We start from the raw sequence: 16,437 nt of genomic DNA on the forward strand, positions 1-16,437 counted from the left end.
AAAAATTTTTTGTGGGGATTTGTTTATTTTAATGGACACTGAAATCTTTCCTGGCATGTGAGAGAAGCTTATACAAATACTACAATTTCAGAGAACAACTCCCCTCACTTTCCTTAAATCCCTGGAGAATTATTTGTTCTTCTAATATTTTATTCTATGCAGCAGTTTTAAAATCCCCATTTTGATAAAAATGCTGTTTGCAAGCTTGAAAGTACTTATAAATAGCCTGAACTTGAAAATCCTCTCCAGTGGACATAAATAATGGGTAGTATATTACTGTTCTGCTGACCATGACCTTTAAAGGCCACATGTTGGGAACCACAATGTTAAAACATTTTGTGGTGTAATTCCCAGCACAAAAAGCCCAACCAAACAAAATCAGATTTCTTGAGTGTATTGATCTGATCTGACAAGGGTCCGTGGAAACATTGGGGAGCATCAGTGTGCTCTCATTCTGCTTTTAAAGGTCTTACCAACAGATCAGTGTGTATAGTATGTGAACACTTGCACATTCCATTTGTGGATGGGGAAAGTGCATATCTCGAATTGGGTTTGAGATGTGTAATGTGGATTTTTCTAAAAAACTCTATTTTTTTCCACATGAGTTACCCGTTGGGTTTTGCAAAAGAGCGGTTTTTCAGTTTCTTGTGAATTTGATTTGTGGAGTGTGTGTTTTGGATATGCTGAGAGGAGTTAGCATTGTGGAATTTCATATGGATTGTGCATGTTTGGATCATTCCTCCTCCCCAAATGCACGGCTCGGGTTGTTTTCCATACATTTCATGGCTGCAGTCTTGGTAAAGCTTGCTTCTGTGCTTCATGCTAGGTGGGTCATCTCCCCCGAGAGCAGCTAAAATCCCTGCTGAGGAATGTGCATGCGTTTGCCGTGGTTTTGTGTGTCTCTGTTTTGTTTTTCATCCCACATAGGGAGAACCTACCGAAGTAGTTAAGCCTGTGCCCATTGCCTCTGCTGTTGCACCCAAAGTCACTGCCACAGCCAGCGTGGCTTTCAATAAGACACCGAGGCCGTTTGGAGCTGTAACCTCCTCCAAGGTCACCTCCATCCCATCTCCGTCCTCCGCCTTCACGCCGGCGCAGGCGTCGGCCGCATCCCCGTGTGCCGTGCCCGGAGTGCATGTTAACACCAAGCCTAACGCTGAGCCGTGGCCGCCTGTGCCGGGCGCTCCTAAACCTGCAGTTCCTGTCCCACGGCAGCACGGTGCCGCCCCGAGCGCCGACGGCGCCCAGGACGCAGCCGAGGGGCCGCGACGAGGAGGCAGAGAGAACCAGGGGGAGAGTAAACAGCAAAATGGGTAGGTGGGATTTTTTTTTTGCTGTGAGGGTGTTTCCTCACAGGAAAAAAGCCGGGCTTGTTTGAGGGCTAAGGAAACACAGCTTAATCCTCAGTAGCCGATCTCTCAGGAATTATTTTAAAAGTGTTGCTTCAGAGGGCCCAGATAGACTTCTGGTGATGATTTTTCTCATGTGTGGCACGTCAGTTTATACAGTGTCACAGCTAAATTGAGCAAGGACCATGGAATGCTTTACATGATGTGTTCTATCACCACATGTTCTAGACCTTACAACAAGCCTGGTATTAATTTCAATGTCGCACTGTGTATTTTGACACCCACTAAGGTGACTGAAAGCAGCAGGCACTCAAAAATGCAGAGCAGTCTGTCAAGAAGGGTCAGTGGGCTGCTGTGATGGCCAGGAATGAGACGTTCTGGAAGACCAACCATGACCCTGGCAGAACCAATGGCAAAAGGTCCCAGAAGGGAGGCCAAGGGACAGATGTGTCATTAATTCTCTGCACAACACAGGAGAACCTTTAAGATGTGTGCAAGGAAGCTGTTGAGGATGAGCTCATTTTTTGCAATGCTGTAGTGTAAATACATCAACTTTACATTTTACCCTAAACAAGCAATGCAGATTTAAAATGTGAGTAATTTCCTTATTCAAATAATTGTTTGTGTTAAAGTAGGCATCAGAGACTGAACATTTAACGTTTATGTAAGAGACATAAAAGCCTTTATCATGGTGTACCATCTAGACTAGTAAACAATAGATTAGTAAACTAAATTAAGCCCAGCAGCAGTCCTGGGAACTCAGACCTGCGCAAGATTTTGGCTGGGGATGCCTTGGGCTCTCCCAGAAATTCCTGGGCAGGGCTTGGGAGCTGTAGCACCCTAGGTTCCCAGTGCCTGCTGTGCTGCAGGGAGAGGAGGAGGCTGGGCATGAGCAGTCCCATGCCAGTTGGCCTCTGTGACCAGCAATGGTGTCCAGCACTTGAATTAAGTAATAAAAAGGGCAGGAGGGGACCTGTAGGTTTCTCTTCAGTTTTAAGAACCTAGCCTGGGCTTAAAACCTAAAAGCTGTGGTTACTATTTCCCATCCCACAAAAGAAAGGCGCTGGAAGAACAGGCTTTGTGCCTCTCTCCTCTGATATTCTCTCAATATGTAAAGCATATAAAGAGCCCTACAAAGAGGTAAATGTCCATGCCATCTAAAATACTGAATAAATTGCAGTGTCAGTTCACTTTCTTAAGGGGTGAAAAAAATACTTCTTTAGGTACCTATTCCCTTCATATTGTAGTATGAACATTTTCCATATGTGGACTCATAATGCAGCCTGTATGCATTTTATATTGCACTGTAGTCACGGTAACTTCCAGCCCTTTCTTAAACAGATGATGGCAGGAATCCAGTCTGCATAAAATGGGCTGAAATTGAGAGATCCCAAGGACTTGCTCGCTGCTGGTGCAGTTGTTGAATACACTTTGGCCAACCTTTTCTTATCTTTCCAGGAATACTGTTTTAGCAAATAACTGTGTAAGGAGTATTCAAAAGCAGCAATTAGTACTGAAAAAGAGGAACAATAGCAACAAAATTAAGTCTTCTGAAAGGAAGTGCTGCAGGCATAGAGTAAGCACTTTACAATCAAGATAGGATGACTGGGTGAGCACTGCTATGTGCCCTACCTTACTTAGAGGATGAATAATACCATCAAAGTGGATGAATAATCACAGCTGAGGGGTGAAGAAATCCCTGTGTCACTGTCAGACTTGCAGATCTAGTTTGGAAAAGTTTGAAAACATTTCAGAGCTGTAAAAACCCACTTTATTTTGCAGTCTTTCTTACTGCAAAATAAACTACCCATATTGTGTTTGGGCTGCCTAAGTGTCTTGCAGTCCAAAGGCACGAAACAAAAACAAGCAGACAAAACCCGCTAAGGTGGTTATCTTGGTCTGCTCCTACGCTGCTTAATTTTACATAGAAAAGTTAAATGTCTACAGTGCTGCTTAAATATCTCCCTGTTTAAAATTTTATCAGTGACATCCATAAAATATCAGAATCATTGAAGTTTGGAATAATTGACGCGTCTGAAATAAATTCCATTTTTCTTCTGTGTTTTGTATGATTTGTTTTCTCAAAACATATGAAAAAACCAACTTGTACCTTGTTCGTAGATGGCACTGCTTAGCAAATGCAGTTCTTTAGACCTGCACCTTGTTATACTCACAGTTTCCTCCCTTCCTCTTGGCTTCCCTCAAAAAACATTCAGGATATAAACTATTTGACTTCAGGACGGGAAAGGAAGTTTTATTTCCCTTGTTTAGTTCTGCCTTAGAAAGCAAGCAATTTGCCTTCACTAGCCTGCGTGCAATTGCACTTTTATCAAGACCTTCTTGCCAGCTCTTGCATGAAGATGTGCCTGCTGCTTAAAAGAGGTAAGATGTCCATAGGCTTCACTCAGTTTAAGTTCAGCTGGGTTAAAATTTTCTCTTGTAGGTTCTCTTGATGATTATAAGTTTGACTTACGTGATACATGGCTTTACCAGAGCTTGGATCTGGAAACTCCTGTACTATTTTAAGAAGCAAAGAATTCATTAACACATCAAATACTTTTTTTTTTCCCTTGCAGATAGCAGCAGCGACAAAGTTAGTATCAACAGCACTGGACTTGAATTATGGTTATTTTTCCTATTGGAATAACCAGCATGTATTCTTGTTTTGCAAAATTACAGCTCTTACAGAGTTCTATATTTAAATTTTGCAAAACAGCTTCAGCTTTTCTTAGTGTAATACATTATTTTTATCTGCATTGGACATGATGTGATTTTGCTTTTCACTGAGCTACATTTAGCAGCTTATTTTTATTCTACAAATCATTCGTGTGGTGTTTGTGTGTACTGATAAATTCTTGGTGCGACTGTGGTTCACTGGTGTTGGTAATACAACTAGTAAGTGGTGAAATACAGTATAAAAATAAAATTGCTTTGAGAACTGTGGAATGAGGGGCTGAATTCTGAATTCATACAGGAAAAGTAAAACTAATGTCCATATACTGTGATTTGTGCTTATTAGGATGGTAAATGATTGAGGTTTTATTGGCTTGTATTTTCTTGCCGTGCCTCAAGGCTGAGTAAAGCAGAGCCTGTCTGATTGAATTTTCCTTTGTCTCTGGCACCACCTTGTTGCCTCAGTGAGTCATTACTAGTAGGGTCTTAAGCCTTAGAAAGGAGACCAGTAGGACAAGAGAAGTCATCGGGATTTTTTTCTTCGTACCACTTTCAATAAATGTGAAAGACTACTTATTTCACTGGGGTAGTTGCTAGAATGCAGTAAACTTCATGTAAAAAATTACATTTTCATGTATTTCCACACCTTTAATTACTGCTTTAACTTTCAGATTTCATTTTTGCTATTAACTGTTTAAGATGCTTTACTTCATTTTTCTCTCTTCTCCATCCTGGAATTACTGCTGCCTTTGTTTCTATACCTTTTTCTCTCTTAGTAACTTTGATATGTGATACATGCACTTCACTAATACTGTCTGTCAATAAATTCAATCTTTTGATATAATTTTGTACTGTACCTTTCACATTCTTTCAAGTATTAAGTATTTTTGTAAAGCTTAAGTTTCTACTAATGCATTTCATTGAACGGGCCTAATTCTTACTTGTTAACAGTTAACATCATTCCTCACTCATACTTCCACCTTTCTTCCCCAGAAATACTTTGAACCATAAAAGTACAGTGAGGAGGTAGTGCCAAAAATGAAAGTTGCTTTCACTTTTAAAGTTTTGTTGGGTTTTGATTTTTAATAATGATTAGAAATTTTATGTCCTAGGAGCTAGTTTTTCAGAGTTTTCCTTCTGTAAATTATGTAAAAATAAATGTACACTTAGAGGATTAATTTACAGATTAGGATAAATTAACAGATTAATGCTTTGGAATAACAAATGTAGAATTTAGGAGTAATTTATATAATTTGAATCTTCTGTTCCCTTTCCCCAAATTGACCAGTGCAATTACACATTCTTTACATCACTTACTGGAATCAAAGGTTTTAAATCCTATATTCTTGCAAGTCTAGTAGTGCAAGGATTGATAATAGCCTGTGGGTTACTGTAGGGAAAATTTCCAGGTGGAACAATCACCCAATTTTTTTTGTCTCTCAGAGGGGGTACCTCCTCATTATGCTCCAGAACGTGGCCATCTGTGCTTTCAGATGGCCTGGTTCTGATCCAGGCTTTGCCAAGTGCAGGAGACTTAGTGTGTACTGGGTGGCCCTGGCATGTTCACACAGCTGTGCTGTGCCCCTTGGGAGCTAAAGGGAGAATTGTCAGGGGGCACCTGATCTAAGATAGGTAGACTACTCTGCTTCACCAAAACAAATTCCCCTCTCATCCCTGTAAGGAAATCACCATGAGTTTAATTAAAGTATGGGAGTTCTGAGCAGTGGTTTTAGTGGTAGAAGAGAATACCACTATTGGATTTTAGTGCCCTTTCTTGCAAAACTAATAATAATTCTACTGAATAATAATTCAGTAGAATAATTAGCTACATTTCTGTTTCAGCTTTCTGACTTTATTTCTTTTCTTTTTCTCCTTTTCCTGTTTATGCTGGAAAAACTTTCTCTTGCTGTCTTACTCTGTCATCTCCAAGGAAAAACCCACCCAAACGGTAAAAGTTTAAACGTGTAGATGTCTTGATAATACTGTCTTTTACTGTTTCAAATGTTCCATCAGTGAAACAAAGAGAAATATTTCAGTTGGGTTAGAGTAATTACAAAGGTGCGTTTGGTTCAGCTGCGTCTGTTTTTAGCTGGGCCTCAACTGCTCCTTTCTGCATCCCAGCGCAGAAGCTGCCTTTAAATGCCCTGAAAAGTCACAGTTGTGCCTTTGTAGCTGCCCAGAGCTGGTCTCTGACCCTTGCACTCACTGCTGTCTGTGTCCCTGGCGCAGCCCCCCGCGGAAGCACATCGTGGACACCTACACGGAGTTCTACCACACCCCCACCCACAGAGACGCCAGCAAGAAGCGGCTGATTGAGGACACCGAGGACTGGCACCCCCGGACAGGCACCACCCAGTCCCGCTCCTTCCGCATCCTCGCCCAGATCACTGGCACTGATCACAGTGAGTACCTCGGTGCAAGTGGACTCATAGTCAGTGCCCCGGGACAGACTGGAGTTTTTAAAGCTGGGGGTCAGGGGAGATAGTGAAAGGGAAATATTGCTACAAAACTCCTGCCATTACTAAATAGTTCGGGATATGTATGTTACTGGTCGTCATTCCTGATTGAGCTGAATGAAAACATTCTAGATAAATCCTAAAATTTCCATTTCTACTCCCAAAGATATTGAAAGATACGTATTTGTTGTTTCTCCCCCCCTCCCCACTCCCCGTATCACCAAATGGTGACATTCCTGATAAAATTTAATGCTTCAGAAAAATTAGGTGTTTTCTGGCATGTTGAAAGTCTTAGTCAGTCATACAAAAGTATGCGATCTGCAATGATGTAACCAATCAGAAACATAAATCCATAGTTCCTCAGTTTATTCCCGGGTTTTGTTTCCATCCTCTGCTTATGCTATGGTGTGGTTGCATATATTAGTGGAGTGGAACAGGTGATGCGGTGAAGGTCATTCCCAGTCATACAATCTTATGCTGAAACTTCAATTTCGTGTTATGCTATCAGCCATGATTCACTGGCTGAGATTTGTGATTTTGTGTGAAGGCCACCAGAAGTGCCGTCAGGGGCTTTGAGCTCTCATTCTTCAGCTTTTCACAGATACAGCTGCAGTAAAGGCGGCATTGAGGAAATTGGACCTCCTCTCTGGGACAGATTTGATTAAATCAGCTATTTCTAGAAGCCAGTGACAACATCTCCCAAAATAAAGGTTATTGGCCACGTGGGATAAATATTCTGAATTTGGACCTGATTGTTTTGTGGTCCTGTGTTCAATTCCCTTCATCAGTCATTGTAAGGGCAGAGTATGGGACCTGAACATCAAATAACCTGTTACCCAGTAAGGATGAATTTATCATGTTGACGAATGCTGTAAGAAAATTACTGCAACTAGATTTGCCAGTCTTAAAATCAGGACTGGGAATTTACATTATCCCTTGTGCAGACCTCTAGAACCTTGGTGGGAAATAGCCTGGCTGCAAACAGACACTTGGATTATCACCTGACAAAAGCCCACTGGATCTTCATCCAAAAGAAATGCCTTGTGACTTCCATTCATCTTCACCTTCTCAAATCACCTTTCCTAATGCCAGTGTGGAGAGTGGGCCAAGGGGAAGAGCAGAGACAAGCAGAGCTACTTTTCAGCAGTTCTACTAGCAAAGGGGCTCTTGAAGTTTGTAGACATAGCTCATGTCTGTTGTGGCATATTTAGATTCAAAGAATCCTAAGTAGCCTTGTTGTAACTTTCTGCTGTACTGGATGCATTGGCACAGGAGAGAATCTCAGTGTTGTGGTACAGTGTCTTTAGTGCTCTAGAAAATAAAATTTTTCTGTTTTCCTTCAGTGAAAGAACCAGAAAATGAAGCTGGGAAGAAGACTAAGTGAGTTGATGTTTTACATTTTTATTACTTTAATACTTTGCATGTTTTAATTCTTAACTTGTAGTGTTTGGTGCATTTGTGTGACATCTGGGTGTTTTTAAAATGTTCCTTCCTTTTGTGCCTTTTACTTCAGCATGTAAAAATCAAGATCTTTTGCTCCATAGACAAACCTTTTAAAAGCCATTGGTGCAGTCCAATAGTAGTGTTTGTGCAGGAGTTTGTGCAGAGGTTTTCTGTAAACTTGGACTTATTTGGTTGCCTGTATGAGGTCAGCTTGTGTTTTCCTTTTCCAAGTCTAACCAGGCATTTTTGATTTGTGAGTGTGGATCTGATTGCAAGACATAGCTGGGAAGTATTGCTGTTGTGGGCTGCAAGTGAGGGTCAGCTGTCTCCTTGCTTTGGGATAAGCATTGTTCAAAATGAGCACCAACCAGTGGCTAAATCTAATGGTTCTTGAAGTCAGTGGGACTTTCTCTACTGACTTTGACTAACACTGGATCCAGCCTTTTGACAGAGAGGAAGACGATGCAATAGGAATAGTGCATGGAGTTTGCATGCTTACTTGTGAAACTGCTTAAGACAAACTTTCTTTCTTTCTTATTTTTCTTCTATCACTTCTTTCCACAGGGAAAAGGTTCCCATCCACGTCCTTAGCCCCAAATATACAAAATTACGTGACTGGCACCATGAAGTCTCAGCACGTGTTCTTAATGTCCAGTGATTTTACCCAAGTTGCAAAAGCAAAATACAAACACTTCCTTCCTTTCTTCTTTTCCATCTGCTTTGCAAAAAAAAAAAAAAAAAAGAAAAAGAAAAAAATGAAAAAAGAAAACGTATTTCAGTAGCCTTTCTGCGAGAGAAATTCTAGCCTTTTCTATACTTTTCTAACACTTTCCTACTGATGTGTAAAAAATGGGATGAAAATGTTTTTGTGTTAATCATTCGTTGGCAAAAAATACATATTTAAAACTTAACAACTTGGGTGGCTGAATCTCCCAATGTGGGGGAGGAGATGGCTGTTTCAGTTCTTTCTTCTGCCTGAAGTCATTTGCATTGCTGAGTTTGAGTTACTGTAGGCTGTTAAAAAGCAGAAAATTTTGAACAAAAGAATAAGAAATTGTATTACCTTGATTTTGGGGCTGGGGGAAGAAGATGAAGAGGGGATTGTATGCACTTATTTCAAATTATCATACCTACAAGGAAAATTATCTTGGATTTCACTAGATTTTCAGCAGGTCAATTTTAGAGTGGTTGTAAATGTTTTACAAAGTACAGGAAGACAGACTGCTTTTAAGGAAAGAAAAGAAAAATTTAAAAAAATTATAGTCCAATGTTGTGAATTGAAGTGAAAGCTCAATATAGAGATTCTGCTGCTTAGACTAGTAATGTATTCATGTTTTAGAAAACTTAAAAAAAGAATAATTGAGCAGAATGTTGTTGTGTAAGAGCTTCAAGACATCATCTAGCAGGGACAAGATAAGACAGTAGTATTTATTTATTACAGAGTGAAGCTTATAGGCTTTCTTGTGTTTATGAAAGCTTCACAGCCCTATGGTTCTCCTGTAATATAATGTATTATAGTAGCTACATCCATTAATTTATGCATTTTGAAGCTTGAAGAGTATTTTAATAAAAGTTGCTTTTATCTTAGCTCTGTCTGTTTTTCTTTTGAGTCTCTCAGACTCCTTGAATAGTCTTCTCATGCATGAGGCTGACATTTCATTGCACCTTCACAGCCTACAGGAAGGGAAACAATTAAATCCCAGCTGCATAGTAGAAACAATTGGAATTGTTTAAAACTATCAAAGTATTAGAGTTCCTGATCATGTTAAAAGTGGGATATGTGTTTGTGTTGTCGAAATTGACATGAAATTTGCAGGAATCAATAAAATTATTGACCCCTTCGGGAGGCTATGGGAGTAAGAATTCTACGAAGTAAAACTCGCTTTCGGCTTTTGCAGCACTTGTTTAACCAGATAATGTTTCAGACCTCAAACAAAGGTCAATTGTGAAGCACATGTAAAAGCCCAGTCTCTCACAACTGCTCAATGAGAACTATTGCAATTGGTTTGGAGTTTAGGCAGCTGACCTACACACTCCTTGATGGAATTAGTCCTGTGAACAGATGCTTCAGCAGAGGACTTGGCGGGGTTGTTTTTTTCTTGCACAATGTGGGAACTTGAAAAGAATAGAGACCTTTGGAACCATTTTAAGCTTGTGTTTCCTTTTCAGATGGTTTATGCTGCTATACAGTACAGCAGTAGCTTATGGTGTTTGTCATTTTATCTTTAGGAACAGACAAACAGAAAATGGAGACTTCAGGTAATAGATAAGTTATCTAACACTAACAGTCACCAGTGTGGATGGCTAACACTGCACAGATTTGACCTGGTAATGATGGAACAAGGGATATCACATCTTACACACCTTTTGGGTTAACTCCTTAGGGACAGTAGGGGAAAACATTCACTTTAATAATTTCACTGAAGAGTGTTTTGATGAGAAGTGCCAATCAGTGTAATTTCCGTGCCCCCCATCACATAACTTGGCAGTGAGTATTGTTACTAAACCCAAGTGTGTTACTGAGTGCACATACACCACAATATAATAATTTGATAAGGGACTGCATATCAAAGTAGGAATGTGAAGTAGTGTATTTAAATTGTTTTGCTGGGTTTATATAATTTCTTTATGAACAGAAGGAAATGTGGGCATTTCAGAGAACATCAATGCAATGAAAACTGTGATAGATTAGAAAGGTTATCACTTAGACTCTCTGTAAAGGTTTCTTTTTAAGGGCAGAATGCTTTGACCTTCAGGTATTGTTATGTTCTGGAGATGTCCCTAGGTAATGAAAATACTTTCATGTTGTTATTAAACTTACCGTTATGTTTATCTATCTTACCAGCTCTTACCCTTTTGAAGGGTGAGTTGCTGTAGTGAGAAACAGAAGAAAAAACCCTCTCTAAATAATCAAAAGAGTAGAAGCTTCTGTTTTGATTAAAATGAAACATCATCATAGAGTCTATCTTTTGAGGATATGAGAGTAGTTTGAGAAAGACTACCAAATTACTAGTTTTATATAAAGTAATAGTAAAAAAAAAAAATCACTAGTTCCAAAAGTATTTTATGAATTTGTGAAATGAATTTCATTTACTTCTTTAAAGATGCCATCTCTTTATCCAGTATCCCCTTGCACAGAACTTACTGGCATTAAATTTTGGACTTTTTGTTACTGTTTCCAAAAATGGACCACTTTTTCATTTGTATCTGAAAAGCATGCCTTAGCTCTTGTCTGATTCCCAGCATACATCTGATCTTTGAAAAGATGTTATGAGTGGGTTTTTTTTTTATATAAACAAGTAAGCTTAAATTTTGGAGATCTCCTAGAAATATGAATGTGACAATGAAATAGAAACTTCTCTTTCATCAGTAATCTTCAGTAAAAGATCCCAATTTAATAATATTTAGCTTTTCAGGCAGCCATTGTCCAAGACAGATGCTCTGTATGGTTTTTATTATTGCTTATTTCTAAGCTGTAACCCACTAGGCGTTTTTGTTTGGATATAATAGATTTTTCTCTTCAGCAGCTGGAAGGACAGGAAATAGACGTAGAAAGCCCTCACTGAAATGTGTAGATTGCAGCTTTTAAACCAGTTACTTGAAAATCAGAAAGGCAATGTCTAGCCTTTGTATAAAGTTTGTGTTTTAGATTATTTCTATTTCTGCACTACCCTATTTCCAAGTCTTTTTTTTTTTGTTTTTTTAATGTACACTTTTAACCATCTCCTTTGCAGCAACCAGGTCCAGATTTGGGTTTGGCCTTAAACTGTAGAGTCAATTCATTGTCCTGAGTGAGGATTTTCCAGATTTGTAGTGTAGTTGATCCATAGTGACTGGAAAATATTTGTCCTACTCTTGGTCAGTCTTGAAACAACCTGTCTTAAAACCATGCATTTATTTTTCTCTCCCCCATGTGATAAATCTATGTAAAGCATACCTGCAGATCTACCTGATGGAGCAGGAAGCCAGGATACCTGTATTAATTTGAATAAAAATTCCATAGCTACCCCAACTTTGGAGATGCCACCTGCGTCAGAATTTCCATCCACACCTTTACCACCTATGAGGTCTGCTCCCTGGTCATTCTTAAATCTGTTCAATAATTTTCAGCACTTAAGGCTCCCTGCTTTAATAAGATACTTGATTCTGCATACTAAAATAAGAAAAAAAAAAAAAAAAAAGGCAGCAATACCTGCCCCTGTGGCTAATTTAGTCTGCTCAAAACTTATTGTTGTGGTTGCTCTCTACCTTGTAGTTTACTTTTTTTTGGTGTATTACAGTGATATGTCTGGCAGGTGCTTTTCTTCAAGTAGAGCACTCCAAGACAACATTTTCTAGATTTTTTTTTTTCCTATAACAAATGAATCAAAGAAAGGATATGAAAAATATTGAGAAATATATATTCTAATGTTCACAAAACTAACACTTCCAAAAAGTTGTAGCAAAAAGCATATAAAGCTTTGGGATGAGTCCCACTAACACTTGTGTCACTTTCAGTATTTTCTAGAGTTGTTTTCCATCACATAATATAATCCCAAATCTATGTGTTCCATCTTTATAAATGTCAAATGCTACTGGGCTTTCTGAGTTTTAAAGCAGCAGGACACTCTCAGCCTTCACTGAAAGTGTGATGCTTCTCAAGTGTGTTTTGCATCATTTATCCTCTTAATTGTACTTTACTGTAAATTTCATGGTCTTTTTGGAGGCTTTTTGGGATTCAGGTTCTTTTTTTCTTTTCAGTTTATTAACATTTTCATGCACAGTGTTTCCTGTTCTTCATCCTACTTTAATGTGGATTAAAAATCTCTTTCTCTGTGTGTCTTCACTTGGTTTTATTATTGTGAATGGAGTGAAAACAATGCTAGACCAGAACCTCCAGCTGCTCTTTTGCCAAAAGCAGATTCCTGCCCCGGCAGTGTTCCCTTTCCCAGACTTTCTGAACATATTGCTGCACCAGCTCCTGTGAGGTAAATCATTAACGGGGGTTTTGATTCAGTTAACAATCTACCCTGTTCTAGACTGGATTTGTCTGTCTTGGAGGAGAGAGGGTTGTATGTCATTCGCTTAAAATAAACTTAATTAAGCTGCTGTGACTAGGGATTTTCCTGGAAATGGTAGGAGGGGGAAGGAGAAAAATTAAATAAAAATGAGGAAATTCATGAACAGTCTCATGGATACTAGTTAAAATAAGATACACTATTTAGTGTGTGTACGCTGTCAGTGGGTGTCCACCCTTATCACTTGGATGGAGTAGCTTTTCAATGGTCTTAACAACTCAAAAGTGAATATGGATTTAGAAATATAAAAGTAATTTTCTAAAATGTGTATTATTTAATTAATAACACACTGTTGTGCTGTGATGCAGTCACAGAAAACTAGGGGATTATCTAGCAAATTTCCTGTCACTGCCATTGCACAGTTTTACTGGCAGTTACCTTGGCAGATTGCTGGTGTTTTGCAGGTCATCTATGAGTACTAGACAGCAACAGTAATTTTGGATAGAAGACAGTGATGGTAGCTTGGAGGGTTATGATACTCTTATTGAAGGTCAATAACATTTTCTGATGGTTTGTGTTACATTGTGCAGGGGTTTTTGAGTTCCAGGTAGCATGCACAGTTAAAACATGAAACAACACTGTTCCTGTAAAAATGAGAATTAAATAAACAGTTCCTGTTCCTGCCAGGCCCTAGACAGACATTTATGCTTGAGTAAAGCATACAAGAATATACTGTTGCCACACCTGTGTGGGCTTTCTGCAACTGAAAAACTAATACTAAGATTTGGAATTGACCAGTTTTAAACCTTTAAAGCAGTAGTCTCAACTAGCTGAGAGACGAGGAGAAATCTGACATCAAAATAAAAGTCTGTTTTGTTGTCTTTTGAAGATATTTTTGTTGTCTTGGGAGTACCTTCATGAGCTAACATGAGCTTAGGCAGGAAGGGATGCAGGCTGATGATAGGGGCTGGTAGGTACCTTCATGGTGACATTTGGTTTGAGCCAATACAGTACAGATTTGGTTGTGATGTTTTCAACAGCAAATTCTCTTAAATCAACAAAGATGAAAAACAAACACAGAAGATGTATGGCAATACTCCTGGTGATTTTCTTTTTTTTTTAAGCAGCAAACCTGAGATGAAAAAGGCAGTGAAAAAAAGTACTACTTCAGTAATGGATTTTCATGTCTACCAGTGAAATTCCAGTATGATTACACCCACTTTCCCCATCCGTGGATGTGTTCAAGGCCAGACTGGATTGAGCTCTGAGCAAAGCCTGGTGAAAGCTGTCCCTGCCCACAGAAGGAAGGTTGGAAGTAGGTGACCTTTAAGGTCCCTTCCAACCCAGACCATTCTATGATTCTACTGAGCTGTAGATGCCTTGCATTTACCACTGCAGCTACTGTGTTCTGAGTACCAAGGAGTCTTCTCTAAATCCTATCTTTGCATCTGAGTCCAGGCCAAGGAGATTTAAATCTGCTCTCACTCAAGATCTATGGCTCTAAATTTGTTGTTTGGCAAAATTAACCTAGCAAGAGAGTGGCTTTAAAATGAGAAATCAGAAAAGCAGCTATGTTCATGGTGCTTCAGGATGAGAGCCAAAGTATTTTTACAAATAAACAAGTAGATGATAAGAATTTTCTGCTCAAGAAGGGCAAAAATTTGAGCAGCTTCTGCAGAGCTGTTGAGGGAAGGTTTAGCATTGAGTGTGGGAAGGAGAACATAAATTATTTGATAAAGCTATGTAGTCTGGATTCTCCCCTGAAATGAGAGGTCATCAGTGAAGCAACTATAGTTGATGTTTATATTTTGTTACTGAGCTGATGCTGCTGCTTTTATAATGCTCTTTTGAGTGGGAAATCTGATCTTCAAACCCCCTTTTTAATAAAATGGCACCTAGTGGAAGTCTGCATGGAGCAATTCATGAGTGCCATGTCAGGCTTTTAGTAGAGCAAAACAAGGCTGTCCAAGGGTGAGTATACTTGCTCTTGATACTGAAGCCTTGCATTTGTTGTCAAGGACTGGCACAGGTCCTTCTTTTCCTAATGGGCTCCATCTTTTCTTGGTTGAAGCTCTGTAAATTGTACCACCCTCTACTTAACCACCAAGAAGGCGAAAGCTTGCTGTGAAATGTCTGAAGGATCTGGATTTGATTTCTAGATTAAAGTTAAGTGAGCTGCTTATAAGGTAGACTTCATAATGCTTTTTTATTGTAGTTCTTTATTGAAAGCCTTAAATAGTTGTATGTCTATATAACCAACTACTGTAAGTTACAGTGTATTATTACTCTATTTCATAGATGCAATGTCCTCCTGTAAGTTTAACAGTAAAATATTTAAGAGCAATTACAGCCTTTCCAGAAAGTTGCAAGAAGTCATCTTAAAAAGTAATCCAGGCAGCTTTAGACCGTGTAAACCACAGAATCTGGTGCTTCCTGAGAAAGTGTGTAACTAATATAAAACAGATGCAGTGCCAGCAGGTCTTCAGATTGTATTTTATATACATGCTTTCTACAGTCATGCAGAACTACTTTTATATTTTATTTTAGTGGAATCATTCGTGATATAGATACAAAGACTTAGTAATAAATAATAATAGGTATTAGTCCTGATTTTTGTTGTGTGCTTTCTGATAAGTGGACAGACAAGAATATTCTCTGCAGAAATTGTACTCTGGAAAAAGAGGAGGTCTCAGGCTGACCGTACTAAAACTGTGAGTTTTTATGGTTGTTTCGATGTGATGACAAGCAAGAGGAAGTAAAATATGGGGGAGAAATATTGCTCTCTTGTGGTGAATGCTACTTGTCCTTCTGCTTTCTTTTATTTCATAGAACTTTTGTTTGAGAGCCCTTTGGAAGTCTTAGGCAAGTGTACACCTCATCTTCCCTGCAGTCATTCAGGTTTTAAATGCCAGCAGCCAAGTAGCCTCAGTGTCTGAAGTGTCATCTCCTTACACTAGGTAGTTTCTTATGTGCTGGTTGTGCTCTTGTTCAAGTTTGTTATCTTTTAAATAACTACCCAAATAGTTTGGTTTTGTGGTTAAACAAGCACTCAAGCTTTAGCTGTAAAAACACCTCAAAAATTGTTTTCAGCATGATCTGATTCCTAGGGCATGATTATTTTGTTCCTACAGAAGGAGGTAAAAAAAAGCCCTTATCTGCTACTCACTCTTCTTACAAAAGATGCAAGAATACCAGCTAGAAAGAGTTTTCTATTGCTGTTTTGTGTTTTTAATCCAATGAGAAATTTCCTCTCTGTATATTGTCTCATTATAATTACTCATGAAATTAACATCAACTAGGAGAATAACCGTGCCTGCTCGAGATGCAGCGAGCTCTTTGCCAGCAGATGAAGTGCCTCCTGTCCCCAAGACATGTGCTGTGGCCACACAGACCACCGAGTTCCCCCTGCCTGCTGACCCAGCTGGGGGGCTGCCTTCTCCAGCCCCACGTGTGGGAACAGCCCTTGGTCTGCCTCCTGCCCTTGCCAGGTACATCCCAGCCAGCTGTGTTAGAAAGGCG

General features: G+C 39.2%; 1 protein-coding gene across 11 annotated transcripts in view; it reads left to right on the forward strand.

Annotated features, from left to right (window-relative positions):
* PDLIM5 (PDZ and LIM domain 5) overlaps positions 1-16,437 on the forward strand; it is a 125,493-nt gene that overhangs the window by 69,207 nt on the left and 39,849 nt on the right. For 2 of the 11 annotated variants that reach the window (XM_039550476.1, XM_019293255.3), the window contains exons 5-12: positions 928-1,313; positions 5,953-5,970; positions 6,252-6,424; positions 7,822-7,858; positions 10,151-10,180; positions 11,854-11,988; positions 12,772-12,888; positions 16,218-16,406. In XM_039550476.1, the coding sequence (XP_039406410.1) occupies positions 928-1,313; positions 5,953-5,970; positions 6,252-6,424; positions 7,822-7,858; positions 10,151-10,180; positions 11,854-11,988; positions 12,772-12,888; positions 16,218-16,406 (1,085 nt within the window). Of the gene's footprint in view, positions 1-927; positions 1,314-3,925; positions 3,943-5,952; positions 5,971-6,251; positions 6,425-7,821; positions 7,859-8,485; positions 9,509-10,150; positions 10,181-11,853; positions 11,989-12,771; positions 12,889-16,217; positions 16,407-16,437 lie in introns of those variants that run through there. The other 9 variants (XM_039550480.1, XM_039550481.1, XM_039550479.1 and 6 more) reach the window with 9 other exon arrangements.

The sequence above is a fragment of the Corvus cornix genome, chromosome 4 (assembly GCF_000738735.6).
Source record: "Corvus cornix cornix isolate S_Up_H32 chromosome 4, ASM73873v5, whole genome shotgun sequence".
Classification (NCBI taxonomy): Eukaryota; Metazoa; Chordata; class Aves; order Passeriformes; family Corvidae; genus Corvus; species Corvus cornix.